Source organism: Leptodactylus fuscus, chromosome 1, assembly GCF_031893055.1.
Source record: "Leptodactylus fuscus isolate aLepFus1 chromosome 1, aLepFus1.hap2, whole genome shotgun sequence".
Lineage (NCBI taxonomy): Eukaryota > Metazoa > Chordata > Amphibia > Anura > Leptodactylidae > Leptodactylus > Leptodactylus fuscus.
In genome coordinates, this window is record NC_134265.1 from 194486065 (window position 1) to 194511401 (window position 25337).

General features: G+C 41.1%; 1 protein-coding gene across 4 annotated transcripts in view; it reads left to right on the forward strand.

Moving 5' to 3' along the window:
* The window catches only part of MYO9B (myosin IXB), a 148228-nt gene that overhangs the window by 64221 nt on the left and 58670 nt on the right, over positions 1-25337 (forward strand). For all 4 annotated transcript variants that reach the window (XM_075280924.1, XM_075280941.1, XM_075280933.1 and 1 more), the window contains exons 3-14: positions 12688-12782; positions 18545-18607; positions 19257-19356; positions 21246-21346; positions 21423-21552; positions 22456-22545; positions 22848-22964; positions 23421-23555; positions 23819-23940; positions 24049-24190; positions 24622-24817; positions 25242-25317. In XM_075280924.1, the coding sequence (XP_075137025.1) occupies positions 12688-12782; positions 18545-18607; positions 19257-19356; positions 21246-21346; positions 21423-21552; positions 22456-22545; positions 22848-22964; positions 23421-23555; positions 23819-23940; positions 24049-24190; positions 24622-24817; positions 25242-25317 (1367 nt within the window). The remainder of the gene's footprint in view (positions 1-12687; positions 12783-18544; positions 18608-19256; positions 19357-21245; positions 21347-21422; positions 21553-22455; positions 22546-22847; positions 22965-23420; positions 23556-23818; positions 23941-24048; positions 24191-24621; positions 24818-25241; positions 25318-25337) is intronic.

The following is a 25337-nucleotide window of genomic DNA, read 5'->3' on the forward strand; positions in this document are numbered from 1 at the left end:
CCTTGAACTGCTTCATGGCATCTGTGTTTTCTTAATATATTGCTTTTCGCTTCATTTTTGTTTCATGTTGAAACTTGAGTATTAGCTACATTTTTCCTTTCCTTTGCGCCTAGGGCATAGGCTGTTGTGGAAAGCTTCATTATTAGTGGTGTTTGTTTTTCAGTATATATTTATATGGCTATGGTTATATAGGTGTTCTTATTTTTTGAGGTTTATTTTGTGGCAGCAGAGGACCCTCCATCAACACTGTCATGCTACATGCTGTACTAAGCTCTGGAGGAAGTTGCTCGTCCTGTACTTTTTTGTTTTAAGAGCAACCTATGGCCTACTTCATAATCATAAACTTCCCTCAGTTATTTATTTCTCCTAAGAAATGGCCCTTCCTTCAGACATATGTTGCAGCAGCACTTTAGAAGTCTCCCTGCATCTCCCAGAGCCTAAAATTAATGGTTTGTCATAAGATTCCAGTGCTGTGTATGACCTCACCAGTCTCTGCAGGGCCCTGACTCACACATTCTTCCAGCATATATGCTACAAACAGCAGTCTCCAGTCATCCTTCTAGGGCTGTTTCCATTTTTTTTCACTTAAGTAACAATACTTTTTAAAAAAACAAACAAAAAAAAAAACAACAAAAAACGCAGCCCTCTTCTTGCTTTGCTTCTACTTTTCGGACTGCCATAATTGTTTTTTTCAAGTACTGCCTAAATCCTCGGCCAAATACTATATAAGTTGATTTTCATTTTTTGGTGTAGCTCAAAACAACTTTGCCTGCATATTCAGCCACATATCCAGAAACTAGATAGGCAGGGTTTCTGATATATCTGCTACAGTGAAACCTCTTTGGGTTGACCGCCCAAATTTGCAAGGTTAATGGAGTAGGCAAGCATGTATAGTCTGCCTAAGTAATGACGACAGAACAAAAAAAAAACATGTATTTTATGCTTCATATTACAGCAATATAGGAATATATATATATATATATATATATATATATATATATATATATATATATATATATATATATATATATATATATAGTAAGAAAGTGACAGGAAAAGTCCTGGAAGGACGCTATATCTCCCCCAGAGTCCTCTCATATGTCTGGTGAGTGAGGGCTTCAAGAGCTGTAGTAAAGCATATGGCTGTATTAACCCCTTCTCATCCCACTGTAGGAAGGAGCCTTCATGTACAGGTGGGAGCAGTTAGGCCTAATCACAGGCCTATAAAGCCTCTCCAGACTTCTGTCCTGGGCAGTTCCTGGGGGAGAGTGGTGGAGCCAGGTCCTGTCCAGCCAACTGAAAACTGGTGAGACCAGTGGGTGCTTCACAGCTTGTATTTTTGTTGATTTGTTTTGTCCGTGTGGTTGAAGCAAGCCACACGTATAGACAGAGTGCTTCTGTATAGTTAGTCGCCTAGCCGGGCAGGTATTTGTGTTTGTTTTTGCCTGAAGTAAAGGCCTGTTTATTTTGTTTGCCAGCACCTTTAAACCTTTTTGCAAAATAAACGCACAGGGGTAAAACCCTGTTCAAACTGATTTTGGTGTCTGTCTCTGACTGTCTGGGTCCGCTGCTGCTACCGCTGAGCCTATCTCCCCCACATTTGGTGCTTCGGATGCGGGCAAGCCCAGTTTAAAACAGCTCTTAAAGAGACAGATACCTTTTTTTTTTTTCCTCGCTCTATCACCTGATGTCCTGGGTGAAGGCGGTGGGAGAACAAAGCACAAACGCGGCTGCAATGGAAGACCTGGTTAAGCTGCTTGGACAGGCCCAGATGGCTGCTGAAAGGCGACAACAGCGTGCAATGGAGGCCTCTGAAAAATGGCAGCAAGAGATGAATGTGATGTTCATGAAGCAGTTGGCTGCGTTAAGTGAGGCCTTGGCTGCTCAAAAACCGGAGACAGAGTCTGCTGCTGTGACCCAAGAGGTGAGACCCACTGCACGAGCTGCTGTACAGAGTTCGCTACAAAAGATGACATCCACAGACGACGTGGAAGCGTATTTACATGTTTTTGAGCGGGTTGCAGAACGAGAAAAGCTGCCAAGAGAACAGTGGGCAGATGTCGTGGCGCCTTTTTTAACCGGGGAGCCACAAAAGGTGTATTATGATCTGTGTGAGACCGACGCCAGGGACTATACCAAGCTGAGGGGAGAAATCCTAGCCCGACTTGGAGTAAACATGCATGTACGAGCCGGAAGGGTACATCACTGGACTTTTTCTGAAAGTCTCCCACCCAGGTCTCAAATGCATGACTTGGTCTACCTGGTGAAAAAGTGGCTCCAGCCAGAAGAAGCGTCCCCTGCCAAGATGGTAGAACGGGTAGTGCTGGACAAGTACACCCGCTCCCTTCCTCCTAAACTCCAACGCTGGGTTGGCCAAGCAGGGCCCACGACGGCAGAGGAGCTGGTTTGCCTGGTGGAGAGATATCGGGCCACTGAGGAACTCCTCCAGACACCCTCCCGGCCAACCTCCCCGAAGTCTGGCAGGATCATACCCACCAATAGGGGTGTGAGGAGGATTGGACTGGAAGGTTGTATACCCGGGGAGCAGGCAGCCGGAACCATGTTCCCTAGATTCAAAATGCAAAATGGCGACCAATCCCATTTACGGTGCTGGCGGTGCCATGAGATGGGACATGTGGCTGCACGTTGCCCTCTGACCAGTGAGCCAATGGACTGTAGCAGTGTCCGGCAAGTCTCGCTGTTTTCTCAACCTGCCTGTTTAGCCGAACTGCCGACGGATGAGGATCCTCCAATGTGTGTGGTAACTGTGGGAGGACAGTCTGTGTCTGCTCTCATGGACTCTGGTAGTGTGGTGACCCTGATACGTGCAACTCTGGTGGACCCTGCCCAATACAATGGACGTACGGTGGGGGTCTTGTGCATTCATGGTGACATCAGAAAGTACCCAATAGCCGAAGTCCCCATCGAGACTACCTGTGGGGTAGTCCGTCACCAGGTCGGTGTAGTGCAGAGCCTGTTCCACAGTGTCATTCTTGGAAGAGATTTTCCTGGGTTCTGGAGCCTGTGGAAAAACCAAGATAAAGGGCAGGATGGGGGTGAAAGGTTGCCGAAAATGGATCCTGAACCTTTCGACCCGGACTGTGGTGGGCCAGCAATAGCCGCTGTCCCAGAAGAAACTAGCTCGCCTCTTACTGTGTTAGCTGGTGACACTGAAGGTCAGCAGGAGGTGTCTGACCTACCAGAACTTGAGGTGTCCCATGACAATTTTGGTACTGCCCAACTCAGGGACCCACACTTGTCTCGGGCACGAGAAAATGTAAAGGTGATAAATGGTCAGTCCCAATATCCAGGGGCTGATCAAGAATTTCCTTATTTTGCTATGAACCAAGATTTACTGTATAGGGTAAGCAAAATAAGAGATAATGTTATTGAGCAATTGTTGGTACCCCAACCCTTCCAAAAAGTGGTTCTAGATCTAGCCCATAAGCATGCACTGGGAGGACATTTGGGGTATGAGAAAACTAAGGAACGTATATTACAACGTTTCTATTGGCCGGGGGTGGACAGGCATGTACGAGATTACTGTAGCTCCTGTCCAGTGTGCCAATTGACTGCACCAGTCTCCCACTTCAGGAGTCCATTAGTACCCCTCCCAATTATAGAGGTGCCCTTTGAGCGTATAGCTATGGATTTGGTGGGACCCCTGGTGAAATCGGCTAGGGGACATCAGTACATATTGGTCGTAGTAGATTATGCTACCCGATACCCTGAGGCCGTGCCCCTCAGACATACCTCAGCAAAGCTAATCTCCAAGGAGTTGTTTTATATGTTTTCCCGGACTGGTATCCCTAAAGAGATCCTGACGGATCAAGGTACCCCCTTTATGTCCAAAATTACAAAGGAAATGTGTAAGCTCCTGGGTATTAAGCACTTGAGAACCTCTGTCTACCACCCCCAGACCGATGGCCTAGTTGAGAGGTTTAATAAGACCCTTAAAGGAATGTTGAAGAGGGTGGTTAGCAAGGATGGTAAGGACTGGGATTGTTTGCTGCCATATTTAATGTTTGCCATCCGAGAGGTACCCCAGTCCTCCACCGGATTATCTCCCTTCGAGCTAGTGTATGGAAGACATCCAAGGGGTCTATTAGATATTGCTCGGGAAACTTGGGAACAGGAACCCACTCCCTACCGTAGCGTTATAGAGCACATAACCCAAATGCAAGACCGAATTGCCGCAGTAATGCCCATTGTAAAGGAGCACATGGAGCATGCTCAGTTGGCACAAAGCCGTGTTTATAACCGAAAGGCTCAGCTCAGATCCTTTAACCCAGGTGACCGGGTGTTTAGTGCTCGTACCCACTGTAGAGAGTAAATTTCTAGCCAAGTGGCAAGGTCCATATGAGATAATTGAAAAAGTGGGAAATGTAAACTACAAGGTCTTCCAACCAGACAGGAGGAAACCTGAACAGATCTACCATGTGAATCTGTTAAAACCCTGGAAAGAGAGGGAATCCTTGTCGGCTCTAAGTACCCCTAGAGAAATTGCCACTAAAGTCAGAGGTGCAATTGGTAATCATTGTCCTGATGTACAGATAGCGGTGACTCTGTCTAAGGTGCAGGCCCAAGAGACAAAGGAACTTGTACAAAGAAACACTGATGTATTTTCTGAGACACCTGGGCGTACTAATCTAATAGAGCATGACATTGTAACCGAGCCGCAGGTACGAATCAGTCTGAAGCCCTACCGTGTACCTGAAGCTCGTAGACAGGCCATAACAAAAGAGGTTAACGATATGTTAGCTCTTGGGGTCATTGAAGAGTCAAAAAGTGCGTGGTCAAATCCTATTGTCCTGATTCCCAAACCCGATGGTACCATCAGATTTTGTAACGATTTCCGTAAATTAAATGAAAATTCAAAGTTTGATGCCTATCCGATGCCCAGAGTAGACGAGCTGATCGAGAGGTTAGGGACTTCCAGGTACTTCTCGACTCTCGATTTAACAAAAGGGTATTGGCAGGTGCCGCTTACGGAAAGTGCTAAAGAGAAAACTGCATTTGCCACCCCAGATGGGCTCTTCCAGTACGTAACTATGCCTTTCGGATTACATGGTGCTCCCGCCACCTTTCAACGGTTGATGGACAAAATCCTCAAGCCACATCGCAGGTATGCTTCAGCCTACCTTGATGATATTGTCATTTTCAGCCCTGATTGGGGGAGCCACTTGCCGAAGGTCCAAGCGGTACTAGATTCGCTTCGGGCAGCCGGATTAACTGCTAACCCCAAAAAGTGCACTTTGGGCCTTGAGGAAGCCCGGTATTTGGGGTACACAATAGGACGAGGAGTAATCAAACCCCAGGTGAATAAAGTAGAGGCTATCCAGAATTGGCCCCGTCCCGTAAGTAAAAAGCAGGTGAGGGCTTTCCTGGGAATTGTGGGGTACTATAGGAGGTTCATACCCAATTTTGCCTCCATTGCAGCTCCCCTGACTGACCTGACCAAGGGAGGGAGAACTGGCCTCATCAAATGGAGTGAAGGAGCTGAGGGGGCATTCCAAAAGTTAAAATCGATCCTTTGTATACAACCGGTCTTGGTCACTCCAAATTATGCCAAAGAGTTTGTGGTACAGACTGATGCCTCAGATGTAGGGTTAGGGGCAGTCCTTTCACAGGTGATTGAAGGTGAGGAACATCCAGTCACATACCTGAGTCGAAAGCTCACTCACGCAGAGAAAAATTACAGTATTGTAGAAAGGGAGTGTTTGGCCATCAAATGGGCTCTGGAGTCCCTACGATATTATTTGCTAGGCCGACAGTTTCGGTTGATTACTGACCACTCCCCTCTCACATGGATGTCTCAGGCTAAAGAGAGAAATGCCCGGGTTACGAGATGGTTCCTTACCTTGCAAAATTTTAAATTTAAGGTCGAACACCGATCCGGGAAATTACAGGGGAATGCAGATGCTTTATCCAGGACACATTGCATGGTGGCGAAAGGTGTTCGCCCCTATAGGTTCGAACAAAGGGGGAGGGTATGTAAGAAAGTGACAGGAAAAGTCCTGGAAGGACGCTATATCTCCCCCAGAGTCCTCTCATATGTCTGGTGAGTGAGGGCTTCAAGAGCTGTAGTAAAGCATATGGCTGTATTAACCCCTTCTCATCCCACTGTAGGAAGGAGCCTTCATGTACAGGTGGGAGCAGTTAGGCCTAATCACAGGCCTATAAAGCCTCTCCAGACTTCTGTCCTGGGCAGTTCCTGGGGGAGAGTGGTGGAGCCAGGTCCTGTCCAGCCAACTGAAAACTGGTGAGACCAGTGGGTGCTTCACAGCTTGTATTTTTGTTGATTTGTTTTGTCCGTGTGGTTGAAGCAAGCCACACGTATAGACAGAGTGCTTCTGTATAGTTAGTCGCCTAGCCGGGCAGGTATTTGTGTTTGTTTTTGCCTGAAGTAAAGGCCTGTTTATTTTGTTTGCCAGCACCTTTAAACCTTTTTGCAAAATAAACGCACAGGGGTAAAACCCTGTTCAAACTGATTTTGGTGTCTGTCTCTGACTGTCTGGGTCCGCTGCTGCTACCGCTGAGCCTATCTCCCCCACAATATATATATATATATATATATATATATATATATACACTCACACACACTCACACACACACTCACACACACTCACATATATATATATATATATATATATATATATATATATATATATATATATATATATAAATCAAATCAAAAAAAGCTTTATTGGCACGTCCAAATAGATGTTTGGCATTGCCAAAGCTAGTAAAGTTGGGGGGGGGGAGTTGGACTCGGGTGGGTGAGTGGTGGGGGTGGGGTGGGTGATTTGGGTTATAACAGTCCATGGAGTCTCATCTTCCTCTTCGTTGGTGACCGTTATATGGGGAGGTGGGGCGGTTGGTTTGGGGTATAACAGTCCGTGGAGTCTCATCTTCCTCTTCGTTGGTGACTGCTATATGGGGAGGTGGGGTGGGGCGGGTGTTTTGGGATAAATATAACAGTCCGTGGAGTCTCATCTTCCTCTTATTTGGTGACAGCTGGACACGTATTGGGCAGCGATCTCCACAGTGGCCTCTTCTTCTCCCAGTAGGATGTAGAGTTTCCTCTTCTCGTCTGCAGATATGAAGTCTGGGATGTGGGCAGAGAGTCTTTGGTAGTAGACGGCCCTCACAACTGAGTATTTGGTGCAGTGTAGCAGGAAGTGGGTCTCGTCTTCTAGGGCCCCCTGGTCACACAGCCGCAGCTCTTACCCAGAGACCACTCTAAAAAGTAGGTGGTAATAGACACGGAAATAGGGAATAGTTGATGAGCGATGCTTTTGCAAAGGAGAACAAAACTCCGGACTAGTGAATAAATAATAACAAGACTTTATTGGTTCTAAAGGATTTACACAAAAATAAACCTAGATCATGGTCCCAATACACAAGTTGCTTTAACCGGTTAATGACCGCCGGCCGTATATATACTGCCAGTGATCGTGGTACCTAAAGACCGGCCTATTGTATAAATATAGCCGGTCTTTAGACTCTATTTTAGAGTAGTGGGGGCGCGGGACTTAGTGAACATGCCGAGGACCGATCTGATTGGTCCCCGGTCATGTGATCGCTGTGACAGCAAGCCACAGCGATCCCTTCTATTTACTGTATGACGGCTGCGTCTTAAGTCTCCTCCTTCTCCTCACACTTAGTGTCTTTGTGAGGAGAAGAGAAGAAGAAGAGAGATCTTAGAGCAGCAGCTGCCAGAAAACACTAAAACATTGTTTCAACTGCCCAAAAACCCATCGATTACCCCATCCACTGCCCCAAAACCCCTAATTCCCACCCCATATATCATCTTATACATAGATCATATATATATATATATATATATCTCATATATCTATCAGATCTAGATAGGGAGATATATATATATACCCGCCTTATAGGTATATCTGTCACTTGTATAGCGCTAACATATTCTGCGGCGCTTTACAGACATTGTCAGCCACTGTACCAAAGAGGGCTCGCAATCAGTGTTATAGTGACATTATGGCGAGGAGGTTTTATTCCAGTGAGGAGGCATACGCCATTCTTTGGTCAGATGCATCAGATGCGTCTGACACTGAAACATTTGTTGACAATGAAAATGACAATATAAGTGTCATTTCAGATTTGTCTTCAGGGGACGTTCTGCCTGATGAAATTGACCCTTCAGATGGTGAAGGTGCAGGAACTAGCAGTGCGGCAGCAGACAGTGGCACTTTCCCACCAGTTGATGTGCGTTCCCTCCAGTGGGCACCTGCTCCATCTTTTGCCCCTAGAGTGCCCCCATTTACTGCATCTCCGGGCATAACAGTGGATGATTCCCAATTTACCCACATGAATTATTTTAGTTTATTTATAAGCGACGACCTCCTCAATGAAATTGTCCTTCAATCTAATTTATACGCTACCCAGTACATAACACAAAAACCTTCATCTGCCCATGCCAAAGATTGGACACCCACAGATCTGGCGGAAATGAAAAAAATTTTGGGGCCTCACCCTAAATATGGGTATTGTAAAAAAGCCCTCAATCAGGTCATATTGGTCAAAAAGTCCCGCACAGTCAACCCCAATATATTCTGCAGTCATGTCCAGGCATCGTTACAAACAAATAATGAGGTTCCTTCACTTCAGTGACAATTCACAGGCCCCCCCCCCAAGTGATGATCCAAACCGTGATCGGTTATTCAAACTAAGACCCCTCATAAATTATTTGAACCACTCCTTTTTGCAATATTACACCCCAGAGCAAAATGTCAATGTGGACGAATCCCTCCTTAGTTTTCACGGCAGACTTGGCTTTTGCCAATATCTCCCTTCCAAACGGGCAAGATATGGCATTAAGCTATATAAGCTTTGCGAAAGCAGTTCCGGATACACCGCCGCCTTCAGAATCTATGAGGGACGAGATAAAAAAAAAAATTGATTCCCCAGGATGCCCCCCTAATTTTCTCATCAGCAGTAAAATTGTGTTGGAGATAATGCAGCCTCTGCTACACAAAGGGTACCACTTGTATTGTGACAACTTTTATTCAGGTGTGGCCCTATTTAGACACTTGCATATTTAGACAGGAGCATGTGGAACCATGCGCAAAAACCGAATTGGTTTTCCGCAGCAGCTAGTGGGAAAGGGCATACAAAAGGGGCAGTCCTGTTCTTATGCTTGTGAAGAGTTGATGGCGGTGAAATACAGAGATCGGAGAGATGTATATGTGTTGAGCACAATACACCCCACAGGAACAGTGGCAGTGAGGGAAAGAGGGGCAACAGCAGACAAACATAAGCCGATAAGTGTGTCCGAGTATAACAAACACATGGGGGGGGGGGGGGTGGATTTAAGTGATCAGATCTTACAGCCCTATTTAGTAAAAAGAAAAACCAAAACCTGGTACAAAAAAAGTGGCCATTTACCTAATTCAAATTGGAATTCACAATGCCTTTTTACTTTATAAAAAGTTGGAGGCAGCGACAAATACCTGGATTTCCAGGAGGAAATAATTCACAGCCTCCTTTTTGACCCTCAGGACCCCATAGAGAACCCTGAGGCTGAAGATGTCAAACGACTAACTGAAAGGCATTTTATCAGTCTAATTCCCTCAACAACAACACAAGCTACCGTGCAAAAAAAATGCAGTGTCTGCGCCAAAAGTGGGCGACGCAGAGATACCCGTTACTTTTGTCCCTCATGCCCCTCACAACCAGGCCTGTGTATTGTTCCTTGTTTTGAGAAATACCACACTGTTCTTCATTATTAGAGCTCTTCTTGTATATTCCACTTCTAATTTTGTGGTTGCTACCAAGCCCCATCTTTTGCATAAACCTGCAAATTCCTATGGTTATAAACTCTAAATTCCCTAAATTATACCCCTAGATGAATACATTGGGAAACAAAAATACTAATTAAATTTTTTTGCATCTTTTTCAACATTTCACAAAAAATCTGGATACTCTAAGAAGATGCTAAAGCACTTATTGAATGCCTGCAAACTATTCTAGCAAAATCTGGCCTACAAAATCCAATTAGCGCTCCATCCGTTCGTACATTAGGGTACCAGCACATATTGGGTATTGTCACGTTCGGGAGAAATTGGGTAAGAAAATTTGGGTTGCAATTTCTCCTTTAACCCCTTGTGGAATTGCAAAATTTGGGGTTAAAGCAACATTTTATAGCAAAAAAATGTCACTTTTCCTTTTGTTGGGCCAATTCTGTTACACTCCTGTAGGTTCAAAGGGCTCACTATACCCCTTGATAAATTCCTTGAGGGGTTTAGTTTTCACTGTTTTGGCACCTTGGGGGCTCTGCAAATGGGACATGGTGCCTGCAAACTATTTTATCAAAATCTGGCCTACAAAAATTAGCGCTCCATCCGAGAGCGACTGTGTGCCCGTACATTAGGGTACCAGCACATATGGGGTATTGTCGTGTTCAGGAGAAATTATGTAACAAAATGTGGGGTGCAGTTTCTCCTTTAACCCCGTGTAAGGATGAAAAATTTGGGGCTACAGTAACATTTTATTACGAAAAAAGTAATTTTTCATTTTCACGTCTCAATGGTAACAAAATCTGTGAAACACCTGTAGGGTCAAAGTGCTCACAATACCCCTTGATAAATTCCTTAAGGGGTCTAGTTTCCAAAATGGGGTCACATTTTGGGGGTTTCCACTGTTTTGGCACCTTGGGGGCTCTGCAAATGGGACATGGTGCCTGCAAACTATTATAGCAAAATCTGGCCTACAAAATCCAATTAGCGCGCCATCCGCTCTGAGAGCGACCGTGTGCCCGTACATTAGGGTACCAGCACATATAAGGTATTGTTGTGTTCGGGAGAAATTGTGTAACAAAATGTGGAGTGCATTTCCTCTTTTAACCCTTAGTAAATGTGCAAATTCTAGGGCTAAATGAATACATTAGTGATAGAAATTGAAAAATGTAAATTTGACCTCCCTTTTGTTTTAATGGCTGTGAAATGCTGAAAGGGTTAAGAAACTTTCTAACTGCAGTTTTGGATTCTTTCAGGAGTCAGTTTTTAGAATCGGGTGACTTATGGGGGGTTTTATTACAGAGGCCTTTCAAGTGCTCTTCAGAATTGAACTGGTCCCTTGAAAAATGTGCTTTGGAAATATTCTTGAAAATGTAGAAAATTACTGCTTGACTTGTAAGCCTTATAATATCTGAAAAAAATGAAAGGGTGCTTAAAATTTGATTGCTACGTAAATCAGAAACATGGTTAATTATATTTATGAAAAATTTTGGGTAGTATGACTTTTATTTGAAAGGCTTGCAATTTCAAAGTTTGAAAACTGCATTTTTTTCAAAATTTTCGCCAAATTTCATATTTTTTCATAATCAAAGACAAATTTACTACTGACATGATGTATAATGTGTTACGAAAAAACAATCTCAGAATCGATTGTGTAAGTTAAAGCGCCTCAAAGTTATTGCCATTTAAAGTGACACGTCAGTTTTGAAAAAAAAAAAGGCCTGGTCTTTAACATACTTTTGGGCCCGGTCCTTAACCGGTTAACCAACACACATAACACTCGAGGGCCCCTAATTATTAATAATAATAAATAACAATAATGTTTATTAATAATAATAATAATAATAGTGTTTTGTTTTTTTGTTTTTTTACTACTTTACTTACGTTCCTTAGTTCTAAATTGCCTCATCGTTTTTGGTCCTCAGCTTGAGTTCCCTAGCATTACCCAGCACAGTAATCCCTTGAATCTTGGTAAAATTGGGACTTTAGGAATGTATGCTCGGCAGCTCAGTCAGTCATTACATTGACTTGTCGTCTCAACTCCAGTGGGATGCAGGCAGCTTTTCTCTCCTGATGTCCCTTGCAAGTCTCTTGCTTGCTGCAGACCAGTGATACGGGACATCACAGAGCTGCCTCCAGCCTGGCCCCAAAATATATATATATATATATATATATATATATATATATATATATATATATAAATATTATAGTCCAATGTTTTTGGAGAGGTTTGACTTTTTATATATTTCAAATGCATTGTCAGCAGAAAAGGGCATGCAGAATTTTCAAGTTGTATTACATGAAATCTGCATGGAATGGTTGGTGTTTCTCTTTTAATAATGCAACCATTAACATAATTTTTTTGATAACCCCTTTAACTACCCTTTTCAGGTGTTCTTTCTGAATAAACTGTTCTGTGTACATGTGATGTAGCTGTTTGGAATATTTTTCATGAGTTTTGCATTTTGTATGCTCTTTCTCTAATTGTCATTTTTCCTTGAGCTGAGGGGTGAGGACTAGCTGCTCTCATACATTGCTCACAGAGGAGATCATACTACTTTACCTCTGTCTTGTACATTCAAACAGAATCAACATCTGCATGGGCAACAGAAGTACTAACCAGTGTAGATATGTTTCAAGTACTATGGTGAGCTATAATGCTCACTAGATGCTGCAGCACAATCTGTATCTGCTTATTTCTCCTGTTATGAGACTCCTCTCCAAAGTGTTTTTAAAATATCCATTGAATCATCTTTAACGTATCATTTCAAACATCTTCCACTTTTTTTTTTGACTCAGCAGTATTATGTCATACACAGATATAATTTATTGCTTTGATTCATTAATTATTGCAATAAAGAATTTTAAATAAGCCTATGTTTCCTGATGTGTCTTCATATTGTCTTTTCTGTTTTTTTTCTAGGCCTTTGGAAATGCCAAAACTGCTCACAATAACAATTCCAGCCGCTTTGGAAAATTTATCCAGGTCAATTATTTGGAGAGTGGGATTGTGCGGGGGTAAGCATGCCATAATTTCTATGAAATTAAAACAAAAAATAAACCTATTTTTGTAGTATCACATTATTTGTTCTACTATTTGGCCATTAACCCCTGTTGTGGGTGTGTGTTTCTACTTTGTCTGTGATTGTTTATTGGTCTTTTGACTCTTGCTCTTTTTGAGCATTGTTTAGACTCAGTTAAAATATATGCTATGGTTGCTATTACAGTAAGTCTCCTAGAGTACTCACAGAGTACTTGTAGTAATGTGCGTCTGCACTATCTGTGGATGGCAGGGAAATAGAATCAGTTATGTATGTTCCTTGACAGTCCTTAAGATCTAGGTAAATAGACATTTTTGGTACAGTTAATAATTTAGATAGTAGGCAGGGTTTAGCAGAGATTAGAAAGATTAATTTATCTTGGACAACCCCTTTAGTGTACATTAACCTGGTTACAAGAGTGTCGTGCATGTGGGCATAAACTTTTTGGTCACACAGCAGGGCATAGATGTGAAGGTGCGATATGTGGCTTTTGGACATACCAGTAAAGTGGAATCCCCGAAGGAGTGATTCCATTTTGAAAACTTCACCCATCAAAGAACTTATCAAAAGGTGTTGTGAGCATTTGTTTTCTGGACATGAATGAGCAGTGGATGGTTAAAAGTGAATATGCAAGCTGTGTGGAGTGCATTGGGATCACCAAAATCCCTAATATATCCTCAGCAGCTGCTATGATTGGGGGTTACCTCTCATGTCTTTTTTTTTTTTTTTTTTTTTTTTTTTTCCTTGCAACCTCTAAAGTTGGGATGTACATTAATATATTCTTGAACAGTATATACATTCCTTCCTGCTGAAGCCAGTTTTGTTCTAATGACTTCATGATTTTGTTTTTTTTTTCTTCATATTGTGTAAACTATATATATTGTTTTTTTTCTGGTAATATAGCCATATGAGGTCTTTTTTTTTTTTTTTTTACAGTATTAGGGTGCATGCACACTGAGTAACGCCGGGCGTGTATGAGAGCCGTACACGCCGGCATTACAGCAGACTGCCGAACACTTCCCATTCACTTCAATGGGAGCGCTCGTAACAGCGGCGTTTACGAGCGCTCCCATTGAAGTGAATGGGAAGTGTTCGGCAGCCCTGCTGTAACGCCGGCGTGTACGGCTCTCATACACGCCCGGCGTTACGTAGTGTGCATGCACCCTTAGATGCATTTTGTAATGACACCATTTTTGGGTGCCTATAATTTTTTTTGACTATATTGTATTAACTCCTTTCTTCTTGGATTCAAAAAACTAAAAAAAAAACTATCAATTCTGGAATTACTTTTTTCGTTAGTTTGGGGGCCCGGAAAAAAGAAACCCAATCCATTAACCCTTTCCCCACAACTGCTGTACTAGTACAGTGGATGTCGGGTGTTTAAAGATGGCGGCTGCACGGGAGCCAGGTGGCCGCCATAGCCGCTGGGTATCTGCTGTTTCATACAGCAGACACCCAGCACTAATGTCCACCGATTACAGTAATTAACCCTTCTGGTGCCTCGGTCAAAGCTGACTGAGGCGCTATTTTGCTGGAGATCGCTTACACCCAGAGCAAGATATGGGGCCAGTGCCCCGTTGTCATGACAGCCAGGTCTGTCTTTCATTACTTGCTATTGCAGGTTACTCTGTGGCATTGTAATGCATTGCATTAGTGATCAGACTCCGTGGGGTTGAAGACCCCTTAGGGGGTCTAATTAATGTGCAAAAAAGTTTAAAAGATAAATAAATATATACACACACACATGCACGCATATATATATATATATATATATATATATATATATATATATATATATATATATATATATATATATATATCTATCCCTAGAACACATATAAGAGTAATCTAAATACTGTGAAACACATACACATTAGGCATCCCTGTGCCCGAAAACGCCCGGTCTACAAATCTATAAAAATATTTTTCCCGTAAACGCCGTAGTGGGGGAAAAAAAGTCAAAAGGGCGAAACCGCTGTTTTTCACTGTTTTGCCTGTGATGGAAATTTGAATAAAAAATGATCGAAGCAATAACGATTGCCCAAAATGGCATAACTAAAAAGTACACCTGGTCCTGAAAAAAAAGACGCCCTATGCATCCCCTTATAAAAAAGTATAAAAAAAGTTATGGGTGTCCGAATATGTCAACTTTTAGAAAAAACAAACAAACCATTTTTGGCACATTTTTGGATTTTTGTTAAGGGGTTAAAATGTAAATAAAACCATATAAATTTAGTATTCTCGGAATCATACCGAAACATAGAATACAGGTGACATGTCATTTTGGCTGCACAGTGAACGCTGTAAAAACGAAGCCCATAAGAAAATCGCACAAATGCACTTTTTCTACAAATCCACCCCATTCTGTATTTTTTCTTTCAGCTTCCCGGTACATTGTACAGAATAATAAATGGTACCATAATGAAAAAAAATTTGTCCCGCAAACATTAAGACCACATATGGCTCTGAGAGCGGAGAAATAAAGAAGTTATTGGATTTTCGAATCCAAAAACGAAAATTTTAAAATGTCTGCGGATTACTTGTTCAGGATACAAGATGGCAGGAGACTTCTTCTGTAATAGCATGGCATCGTAATAAAACAGTGCTTGTCATCTCGGGGTTCAAATACCCTTTCTAGGCTGAAGCCCCACGTTACAAGAATGCTACGTTTTACTGTACTGGGAAAAAGAATGGGATTATGCCTAATCCCATCCACAGATTGCAGAAAAAAATCTGGAAAATCTGCGTTTTTAAGAATGTTTGCATTTTTGAATCACACCATGTCAATTATACCTGGAGAAACACTGGCGGTTTCTGTATAGTTCTAGTATGGGCAAAAAGTCCGCAGACAAAAAAACTGAGAAAAAGCAATGATAATTGCTGCAAAAAACCTCCTCAAGAACGTGATACCTTTCCGACTCTGCTGCAGAAATCTCCAAAATTCGGCGTTTTCTCTCCACTGATTTCAGTATATAAACCGTGGAAACCCAGTGGACCCCATCATAGTGCATGGGGTTTGCGGATAACCTAATTTTAGCAGACAGACTCTTCATCATTCTATGTCTAGACATATAGCAAGTTACAATGACCTCAGCAGTACACTGCTGTAGAACCCTAGACCAATCTATTTGGAAATTCTCCCTCAAGTCCAGTGCAAATTTGAGCCTAGCCTAAGGTTTAAGGCACTGTACCTAGCTATGCTCTGTCCTAAAAGCTTTATTTAGATATTCCTACTTACGACCATGTCATTTTGAGATTAATTTAGTCATTTACAGTACTTTCCCGCTGACTACATCGAAGACTAGCACTGGTCGCCCACAGACTTAAGCTAATGCGTGTAAAGTCCAGAAGTTGTCATATGCTCTTTCAATCTATTTCTATACTATTGTGGTTTGTCTATTGAACATAGAGCAGGCAACTTGTTTTTGTTTAATTTTTATGAGCCTATTTCCATAGATGAGGGTTTTTATCTCTTAAATACCAGGTTTCCTGCCGGTAATGTTCTACAACAATACTGAAAGCCAATATGAACTGAAATGGCAACTTACAGCAAGTGTTTGTATTGAAGTTAGTCGTTTCTATTAGACACTGATCAACCAAGCTTGGCTATTTGAGTAAGACTGGACGACTTGTGTTCCTTGCTCGACTTGTGTTCTTTTAAAGAAGTTCTTCTTCCTCTTACAAAACCCAAGCACGTTTTTCAACTTAATTTTATATAGTACAAAATATCCAGCTTCTATCTAGGACCAACCCATGTGGAGGCCATGGGAGGTGTAAAATAAATTCTATATAAAAAAAATGCATATTCTCCAGTCCCCGATACACTGACAGTGGACAAAGGGGTATCTTTGGTCTTGTGCTGGGACCTGGATGCCAGAGGTCCTTGTACTCCACATGAGTGTTGAGACCATTCAGTGGCTTCAGCAGGTATGGAACCGCTGACTTAAGAGTGAGGGGTATTGCTTATAACTAGGATCTTCTCTAAGTAGCGGCACCCACCATCAGGGCATCAGGTGCTGCAGTTTTTCCTGCATATTGGGAAATTGTAGATTCCGATATCTTCACCTGATGACAGAGTACAGATAGTTATTGAGGGATGGACTCTGATTGTGGTAAATACTGTAATTGTTCATCATACCTCTGTATATATTATAGCAGATGGAGCACGTATTATGATAGCACCATAGTATAGAATCAATTCACTTGTAATGAACACTGGGGTTTTTGAGATGCAATGTAACTTGTTTCACCTTTAGTGTATGTTTCTCTGTGGATAGCATTGCGTAAGCTATTAGAGACAGTCGCCTCCAACTTTCACTGCATAGAGACACTTGAGTTTCCAAAGAGGGGCGCTGTGTTATCTGAGACTGAAGAGTCAATTTGAGGGCTTGACTAGACTTATAGGGGCTGGTGATTTAGATGTGGATTCACTTCTTTCCCTCACATTGAACAGATATGCTTTGAGACTGCTTGAGCATGCTGTTTGTTTATTTATTTATTTATTTTTTATAAGTATGGCTTGCAACTATTTTAAATTTCTTATTAAAAGCTTAAGAGTTGTTGTTGTTGTTGTTGTTGTTATTAATAATAATAATAATAATAATAATATTAATAATATTTATTAATAAAAATTCTTACACACCTATCAGTGGCTTTGCATTATTGTGGAGGATCAAACCTGAACCAGGATCCGGCATAATAATTTATGGGGTGAATGTTTCTGATAACACAAGTTTAGTCACTGAAAGGGAGTAATTGTGGAAAAATGATGGTCATTCTTGACATCACCACAGCTATTGATAAGTTCATTGAGGGGATCTTGATTCCAAAACACTGTTATGTGTTGAGTATTTACACTGTTCTGGTACCTAGTGCCCTGAAAATGTGATACAACACCTGGAAACTAACCAGCAAATATCTGCACCCCTCACCTTTGACGCTCTTGTGTGTGAGAAATTGTACACCCAATTGTGGCATGCGTTTTCTCTATTTGTGAATTGTATAAATTTTTTGGGCTAAATCAATTTTAACTGAGGGCCGGAGGAAGTGTGGTAACGCTTATAAGGGGAGCTAAAAAATAAAAACTTATTTTTTAATTTATTTTATTACTTTTATATTTAGACTGGGTGCAGATACAGTTCACTACTAAATGTTTTGTTTAAATGGGAACCTATGCTTTATATTGGTTAATAATCTGATGCAGAATATCTCCCTGTGGGGGGCAACACGGTGGCTCAGTGGTTAGCACTGCAGCGCTGATGTCCTGGGTTCAAATCCCGCCATGGACATCTGCAAGGAGTTTGTATTTTCTCCCCGTGTTTGTGTGTCTTTCCTCCGATACTCCAAAGACTTATTGATTGGGAAAAATGTACATTGTGAGCCCTATATGGGGCTCACAATCTATATTAAAAAAATTTAAAAAAATCTCCCTGTGGATTAGATTGTATTCTGCTCATTCAAAACAAACTGTTTTCTGCTCATGATTTGTTCCATTCCATGTTACCTACTCTATGTAAAGGTGAAATTTGCAGTAACATATGGAACCATTGCGGAACTTAGATTTATCTGCATGGCACTCCTTTATCAACAGAGCCTGCGCTGTTGGGTGGGGAGATTATGTAGTGTTGTTATTCATAAATGTCCCATGCGTCTCAGGGTCATATCTTTTTTTTTGTTTTTGTTTTATTTAAATCCTTTTCTTGCCCACATTTAATAACCTATAATTTTACTGATTTTCAGGGCTGTAGTTGAAAAATATCTCCTTGAAAAATCACGGCTAGTTTCTCAAGAAAAGAATGAAAGGTAAGACTTGTAGTATGCTAGTGCCTAACCCTTTTTATATGTTAGTGTATGTTTTCTATCCTTCATTGTAATTCACTTTGAGATTAATGTCAGGAGTCTACCACCTTCCCCAAACTTATTGAAGTGCCACCAATGCATTACAGAGCACCTTACTGTGATAAACCACACATCTTTATTGTGTATATCATTTTTGGATATTTGAGGAAAAACAGCTTTGCAGTCTTGTGCAAATGAAGCAGTTGGCACACAGGGAGGGGGGCAGGACTCCAGCCCTAGGGGTACTGCTCTGATCACTCCAGTAGGATGGGTGATATCTTAGTAGTAGGAGGATCAAATCCCACTGCATATTGGGGCCTCTGCAGCAAAAGAATTGCTTTAAGAAGCTGCCAACCTGTCTCAAGAGCCCCGACTACCTAATTTGCACAAGACTTCAAAGTTGTTTTCTCCAAATCAACAAAAGTGACAAAGATTTTTTGCTTATTACTGTAGTTTGTTCTGTAATATGGTGGTGACAGTTGAGTGTGCTATGCTTGGAGGTGGTTCACTCTGCTTTAGACATGGTGAGACTTGGACTCCTAGTTACTTAGTGTATGTCTCCGATTTGAGCTACATGCCTCATCTGCTTCAAATTTTTTTTTTCCCTTGTCAGGAATTACCATGTTTTCTACTATATGCTCCTTGGAGCTTCAGAGGAGGAGAGGAAAACTTTCCAGCTTAAGCAACCTGAAGACTATTTTTACCTCAATCAGGTAAAACAGATGTGGATAAGTAACATTGCCTGTCTTGTTTTCTCTGATGTCCAAGACAAAGTCTAAGGGTTTTTTTCACATGACATAATTTAAGGAGGAATATGAGGCAGTCATTCACTTCAAAATCCTCTCCAGAAAATGGCTCTTTGGAACCATTGTAGGAAAGTTGACTATTTCTTCTGCGGGTTTGCACTCATGTTTAGCCTTTTATCCAGGGGTGTTCTCAGAGCGCTCACACACATCTTTCCCAGATTTGGAAACCGATGGCATCTACCCCAGGGCAAGCTTGAGGCCACGTGTCACAATTTCAACAGTCTTTTAGCCATGGAAACCGTGGCTTGACCAAGCAGGATGCTTCTTTTTTTCAGTGTGCGGAGAGAAAAAAAAACGCCTGTCCACAATGTGAACATACTCTTAAGTGTTCACAGTACATTGGGGATTCAAAACACCATATGAAAAAGATAAAATAAAAGATCTTCCTCCCTCCAAGAAATATACAGTGTATAACATTAGGATTGATTTATTCGATAAATGTCTTCACCAAACAACCATCACAAAATCGAGGTTTTTATAGGTCAAGATAGTCGACTTATGGCACCATAGGTAGTATGATGTAGGTCAAGCTCATCATTATGGACATTTATCCGTTGTGTGACCGATCCTATTCACTGTAGTGGGGCTGTGGCACTAATCCGCGCTCCATTCATTTCTGGGAAGGAGGCTTTAGGGGGACTTTAAATCAACCTGTTCTCCTGATCACTAGGGAGCCTGGCAGTTGGGGCCCCCCAGTTATCAAACACCTATCCCCTACTCACAGTAGGGTGGATAAGTTTGCTTACTGGCACAACCCCTTTAAGACTAGAAGGGCCTAACATTGTAGTCCCAGTACATTCAACCATCAAGCACCATCCTCCAGCCCTTCCAAATGGCTTAATTAGAGAATGTTTACTGCTTCTGATTGACCATTGCTTTCAGCCGTTTATGCAAGAGTTGGGCTGTTGAAAAATAGAGTTGGTGGTTTGGCCTACTGACTTTATGCCTCTATACAAATGTTTGTGTGTATAATGTATCTTTTTATATACAATGAAAGCCAAAGAAGTTAGGGCACATGTAAAAAATGCCAGGGACATTTTCCTTTTTAATTGATAGTCCCCTGACAAGTTGATAACAGGGTGTCCCACTGCTGGTAGCCTCAGGAATCATCTGTAAACATTGAGAAAGTCTCCAGTAAGTATTCAGTTCCCCTGCATCTCTAATATGGGAGATTGGAAGCATGATAGAGCTCAGTTAAAGCTTCCTGGATCCTTCAAATGTTTTTGTAGTTTCTCTTGTTGATGGGTGAGAGTCCTGAAAGTGTGATTTACAAGTTATTGGAAAATGTTCTCAAATGCAGAGAAAAAGATTTTTTTAAAAAAGCAGGTAAATAAATGTATATGTGCATATTTTCCTGACAAACCACCAGGAAAAGCTTTGGTCCTTTGGGATTTGTTTATGCACTCATTATTGCTGCAGCCTACTACTGGCTTCAGAAGACTGCTAAGGTCATTCATTGGCTGCAGTGGTGGCGTGTGTATTGTTAAACCAGCCCCCCCCCCCCCCCAATGACCAGACACTTATCCTCTATCCAAAAGATAATGAATAAGTCTTTATTATTGGAACAACACTTTTTCTCCCCCACCCCTTCAGTATACAGTGGAATAGTTCCATTCACAATGCAGCATAGTCTGCAGGCAGCCTGTTCTGTATACATAGTTTGTCCAGTGGATGATTGACAGCCTGCCTTGTAGAAGTGTGCATATCACTTTTTCCATTAGTGAATGGACTGTAATTTTGCTGTAGCTATTTTATATTGCGTTCTTTAGCTGTGATACTGTGTTCTGTCTTTGTAGAATAATTTCAAGATCGAGGAGGGAGAAGATCTCAGGCATGATTTTGAAAGGTTAAAACAAGCCATGGAAATGGTTGGATTCCTCCCAGCCACAAAGAAACAGTGAGCATATCATCTTTAATAACTACATGACTTGTCAGCTTCTTCATGCACTTATTACTGATTTTTATTTTTCTAGGATATTTTCAGTTTTATCTGCTATTCTTTATTTGGGTAATGTTACATATAAGAAAAAGGCTTCTGGAAGGGATGAAGGTCTTGATGTCGGTCCCTCTGAGGTGCTGGACACCTTATCACACCTGCTTCAGGTACAGAATATACTTTGAACACTAAATGGGCAGCTTTGTTTTTTGTAAAGCATAATTTCCTGTGTTTGTTCACGTAAATAAGTTCTGACTATAGTTAATAGATTTTCCTGTGTTAAAAAAAAAAAAAAAAAAAAAAGATATTGAACACAAGACTTCCTTCTATTTGCCCCTAATTTTATTGTCTTTTTTTTTTTTGAGGTTTGTTTATTTTTCAACAAATTTTTATTGAATTTTGAAGATTTTCTAAAACCATACAATAATGCATGTAAAAAAGTAAGAAGGGCTACATCAAAACAAAGCAATAACATTTTCCATAATTCAGACAAGGTAACAGGCACTCAGGACACAGGAAACAACAGGAGATACAAGGGGGAGGTAGGAAAGAAGAAAGATCAGAAACCTTGGAGGATACAGTATATATATGCCACGGAGAACAGACGGACTGGAAGGCCTTCACTGTGCTGTTAAGTGTAGCCATGAGGTACTCCAAACTCCTCCAAAAAATTTTTAATACGAGACACCAGGACAGGGCCCATGGGAGACTGAGTAATTCACCAGTGAAGAGGCACAAAGGTCTTGGCTGCAGTGCGTATATACAAAAACAGTCTTTTACCCAGATGCTTGGGTAATAGGTTAAGGAGGTAAACTAAAGAATCTAGCTAAACACCCTGGAGAAAGAGAGTGCAACAGTCGTGATCTTGACTTCCAGCCAATCGGGATGAATCAGAAAGCAGCTCCAAAAGATATGGAGCAACGTTCTCACTTCCGATAGGCATCTCCAGCAGGATGAGGGAACAGTGGGATTGAGAGGATGGTGTAATTTAATTCTACTGATCCCTTAGAATGTATACATGTTGCTAGCTCTACAAGTTCACTAATATGTTTACTCTTTGCCCCTGGCAGGTTAAGAGAGAGATGCTGGTAGAAGCGCTGACCAAGAGGAAGACTGTTACTGTAAATGAAAAGCTGATATTGCCATATAGTATCAATGAGGTAGGTGAAAGTCTTGGAACAATGCTGTCTGTATTTCAAGCACTAATGTACTCATGCAAACAGCCAAAAACAGACTGCAGCGTAATGACTGTAACTTTGCACTACACGCAGCCATTAGGTTATTGTTGTGAATATTACACTGTTTGTACTGATGTCTATTCTACAGATTTAGTTCCTATTGTGCTATTTAAAACTGCACCAATGATGGTGCTTGGTATCAGGCTTGTAAAATGTTCAGCACAGTTTACAATGAGGAAGTTATTCTGAGGGGCGTATAATCATCTTCTTAATCTTTCTTGTAGGCTGTAACGGCTCGTGACTCTATGGCAAAATCTCTGTACAGTGCACTGTTTGACTGGATAGTTCTCAGAATAAACCACGCACTACTCAATAAAAAGGATGTGGAGGAGTCTGTCAATGTGAGTGAGCAAATGATTTCTGCTTTGTTTTTATCTTTCTCTGGGATCCATAGCTTTTTGTTTTGTTTTTTTAATACTATTTTCCTTAAATGGACACTAATTTACCTGAAAAACCACACACACACACACACACACACACACACTTCTAGATCTGTTCAAAACAGTTGCAGTAGGTCTTTAAATGGTCTAGATGTATACAGTAAATAATTAGATAGATTTTCGGCATGCAATGTACTCCAATTTTATTTTAGTTGTAAATTTTAAGATTGCTTTGCTTTTACGTACTTTAAAGTTAGGGCTGTGTTTTGATTTGGTTTTTGGTGTTTTTTTTTTTTAAACATTTTTGACAACCATTTTTGCCCTCTGTATAGTTTGATATGAGTATTTACATTAATATTGTAGTCACCAAAGCTTGTAGCTATATTTATTTATTTATTTATTTATTTATTTTCTCAGTGTCTTTCTATTGGCGTTCTTGACATCTTTGGGTTTGAAGATTTTGAAAACAATAGCTTTGAGCAGTTTTGCATTAATTATGCCAATGAACAGCTCCAATATTACTTCAATCAGCACATCTTCAAGCTGGAACAGGTGAGATATACCAGGCCAGATCATTGTAAAGAGCATATATTCCCATTTACCCCACTGATACAGGGCTGGTCAATGTTTTTTTTTCTGAACCAAAAATAAAGTTGACTATTGTCCAGTTTAGAGGTGCCACCTTTACTGCTTATTGTTTTAATAGCTATTGTCATTTAATATATGGAGCATAGAGGTTTTAAAATAACCAAAAGTAAACTCAAATTCTCAGATCTGATAGTGCATAGTGCCTGAATTTAATGAATATCTTGCAGGAAGAATATAAAGGTGAAGGAATAAGTTGGCACAACATAGACTACACAGATAATGTTGGCTGCATCCATTTGATAAGCAAGAAACCAACTGGCCTTTTCTATTTGCTGGATGAAGAAAGCAAGTATGTATAGTTTGACCCACCTAAGGAAAAAAGAAAATATCTTCATAACGTTTGATCCAATGAACTGGCACAATGTCGTAAGTTGAATACTTATCCTTCTCTTTCCAGTTTTCCTCATGCCACCTCCCGCACTTTGTTGGCCAAGTTCAAACAGCAGCACGAGGATAATAAGTACTTTGTTGGCACACCAGTTATGGAGCCCGCATTCATCATTCGTCACTTTGCAGGCAAAGTAAAGTACCAGATCAAGGTCTGTGCATTAAATGTTTGTTTGGTTTATGTATTCTTCTACAGGTATCCGACTTAAAGGGAGTCTGTCGCTAGTCCCCCACAGATCAACCCAGCCTGCAGATAGATAGCTTAGGGTCAAACTGTATTTACTCCTTGTGAATTGTTGACTCTGTTCTTGAGATATTTTTGTCAATATGCACATTAGCTGTTTGGTGCAACAAGGACATGTCCATTGCTCTAAAGTGGTAGGCGGCAAGGCCCTCGGTGCTCTAAAGAGACCATTTTGATGCTGAGTTGCTTGGTTCTGGTGATAGACTCCATGTAAGATACTAATAGCATATCACAACTACTACTTCCTTCTAGTAATTATCTGGAGTCACAGTGCTTGAAAGTTGTTTGTTTTTTGTTTTTGTTTTTTATTTTTTTTGTTTTTTTTTATTTTGATTGCAGGATTTTCGAGAGAAAAACACAGACTACATGAGGCCTGATATTGTCGCTCTCCTCCGGAGCAGTGACAGTGCATATATTCGTGAACTTATTGGTATGGACCCAGTTTCTGTCTTCAGATGGGCTGTGCTGCGGGCAGCGATTAGATCGATGGCTGTACTGAATGAGGCTGCGAGGCAAAGGGCCGAAAGGACAGCAGGTACATTGCACTCACTGATTTTCTGTAATATAGCAGTGCAGTGCAGTACTGCCTGCTAGATTTGTTGCAGTTTTAGCCTTTGGATTTTAATTTTTAACTTTTATCTTGATGTAGTTATTAGAATTTATGTAGTGTTAAACATCAGTTGTATTAGACAGCTGAAGCAAAAAAAAAAAAGTTTTGATTTTTTTTCTTTTTTTGTATTAAATTTAGTAATTACAAGAATGTCACCAAAGGTGTCAAAATGGATTTTATTACCTCACTCGCACACATATCAGGACCAGTATTTTGCAATGTTATTTGTAGACCATCGAGGAGTGGGGGAAAATCTTTCCAGTATAGTTTTTCACGGTTTGTTCCATTCTGGGTTTTGGCTTTTAATATTGTTGTGTGGCCTAACTTTTGATTTGCTGTTTTATTCTAGGTGTAATTAGGAAAGGGCCACGGGTTCCTTTGGGGGAGTTACAGAAGTCAAATACCTCACCTGAGAAATTATACCGGTGAGTAACTGTACACAGCA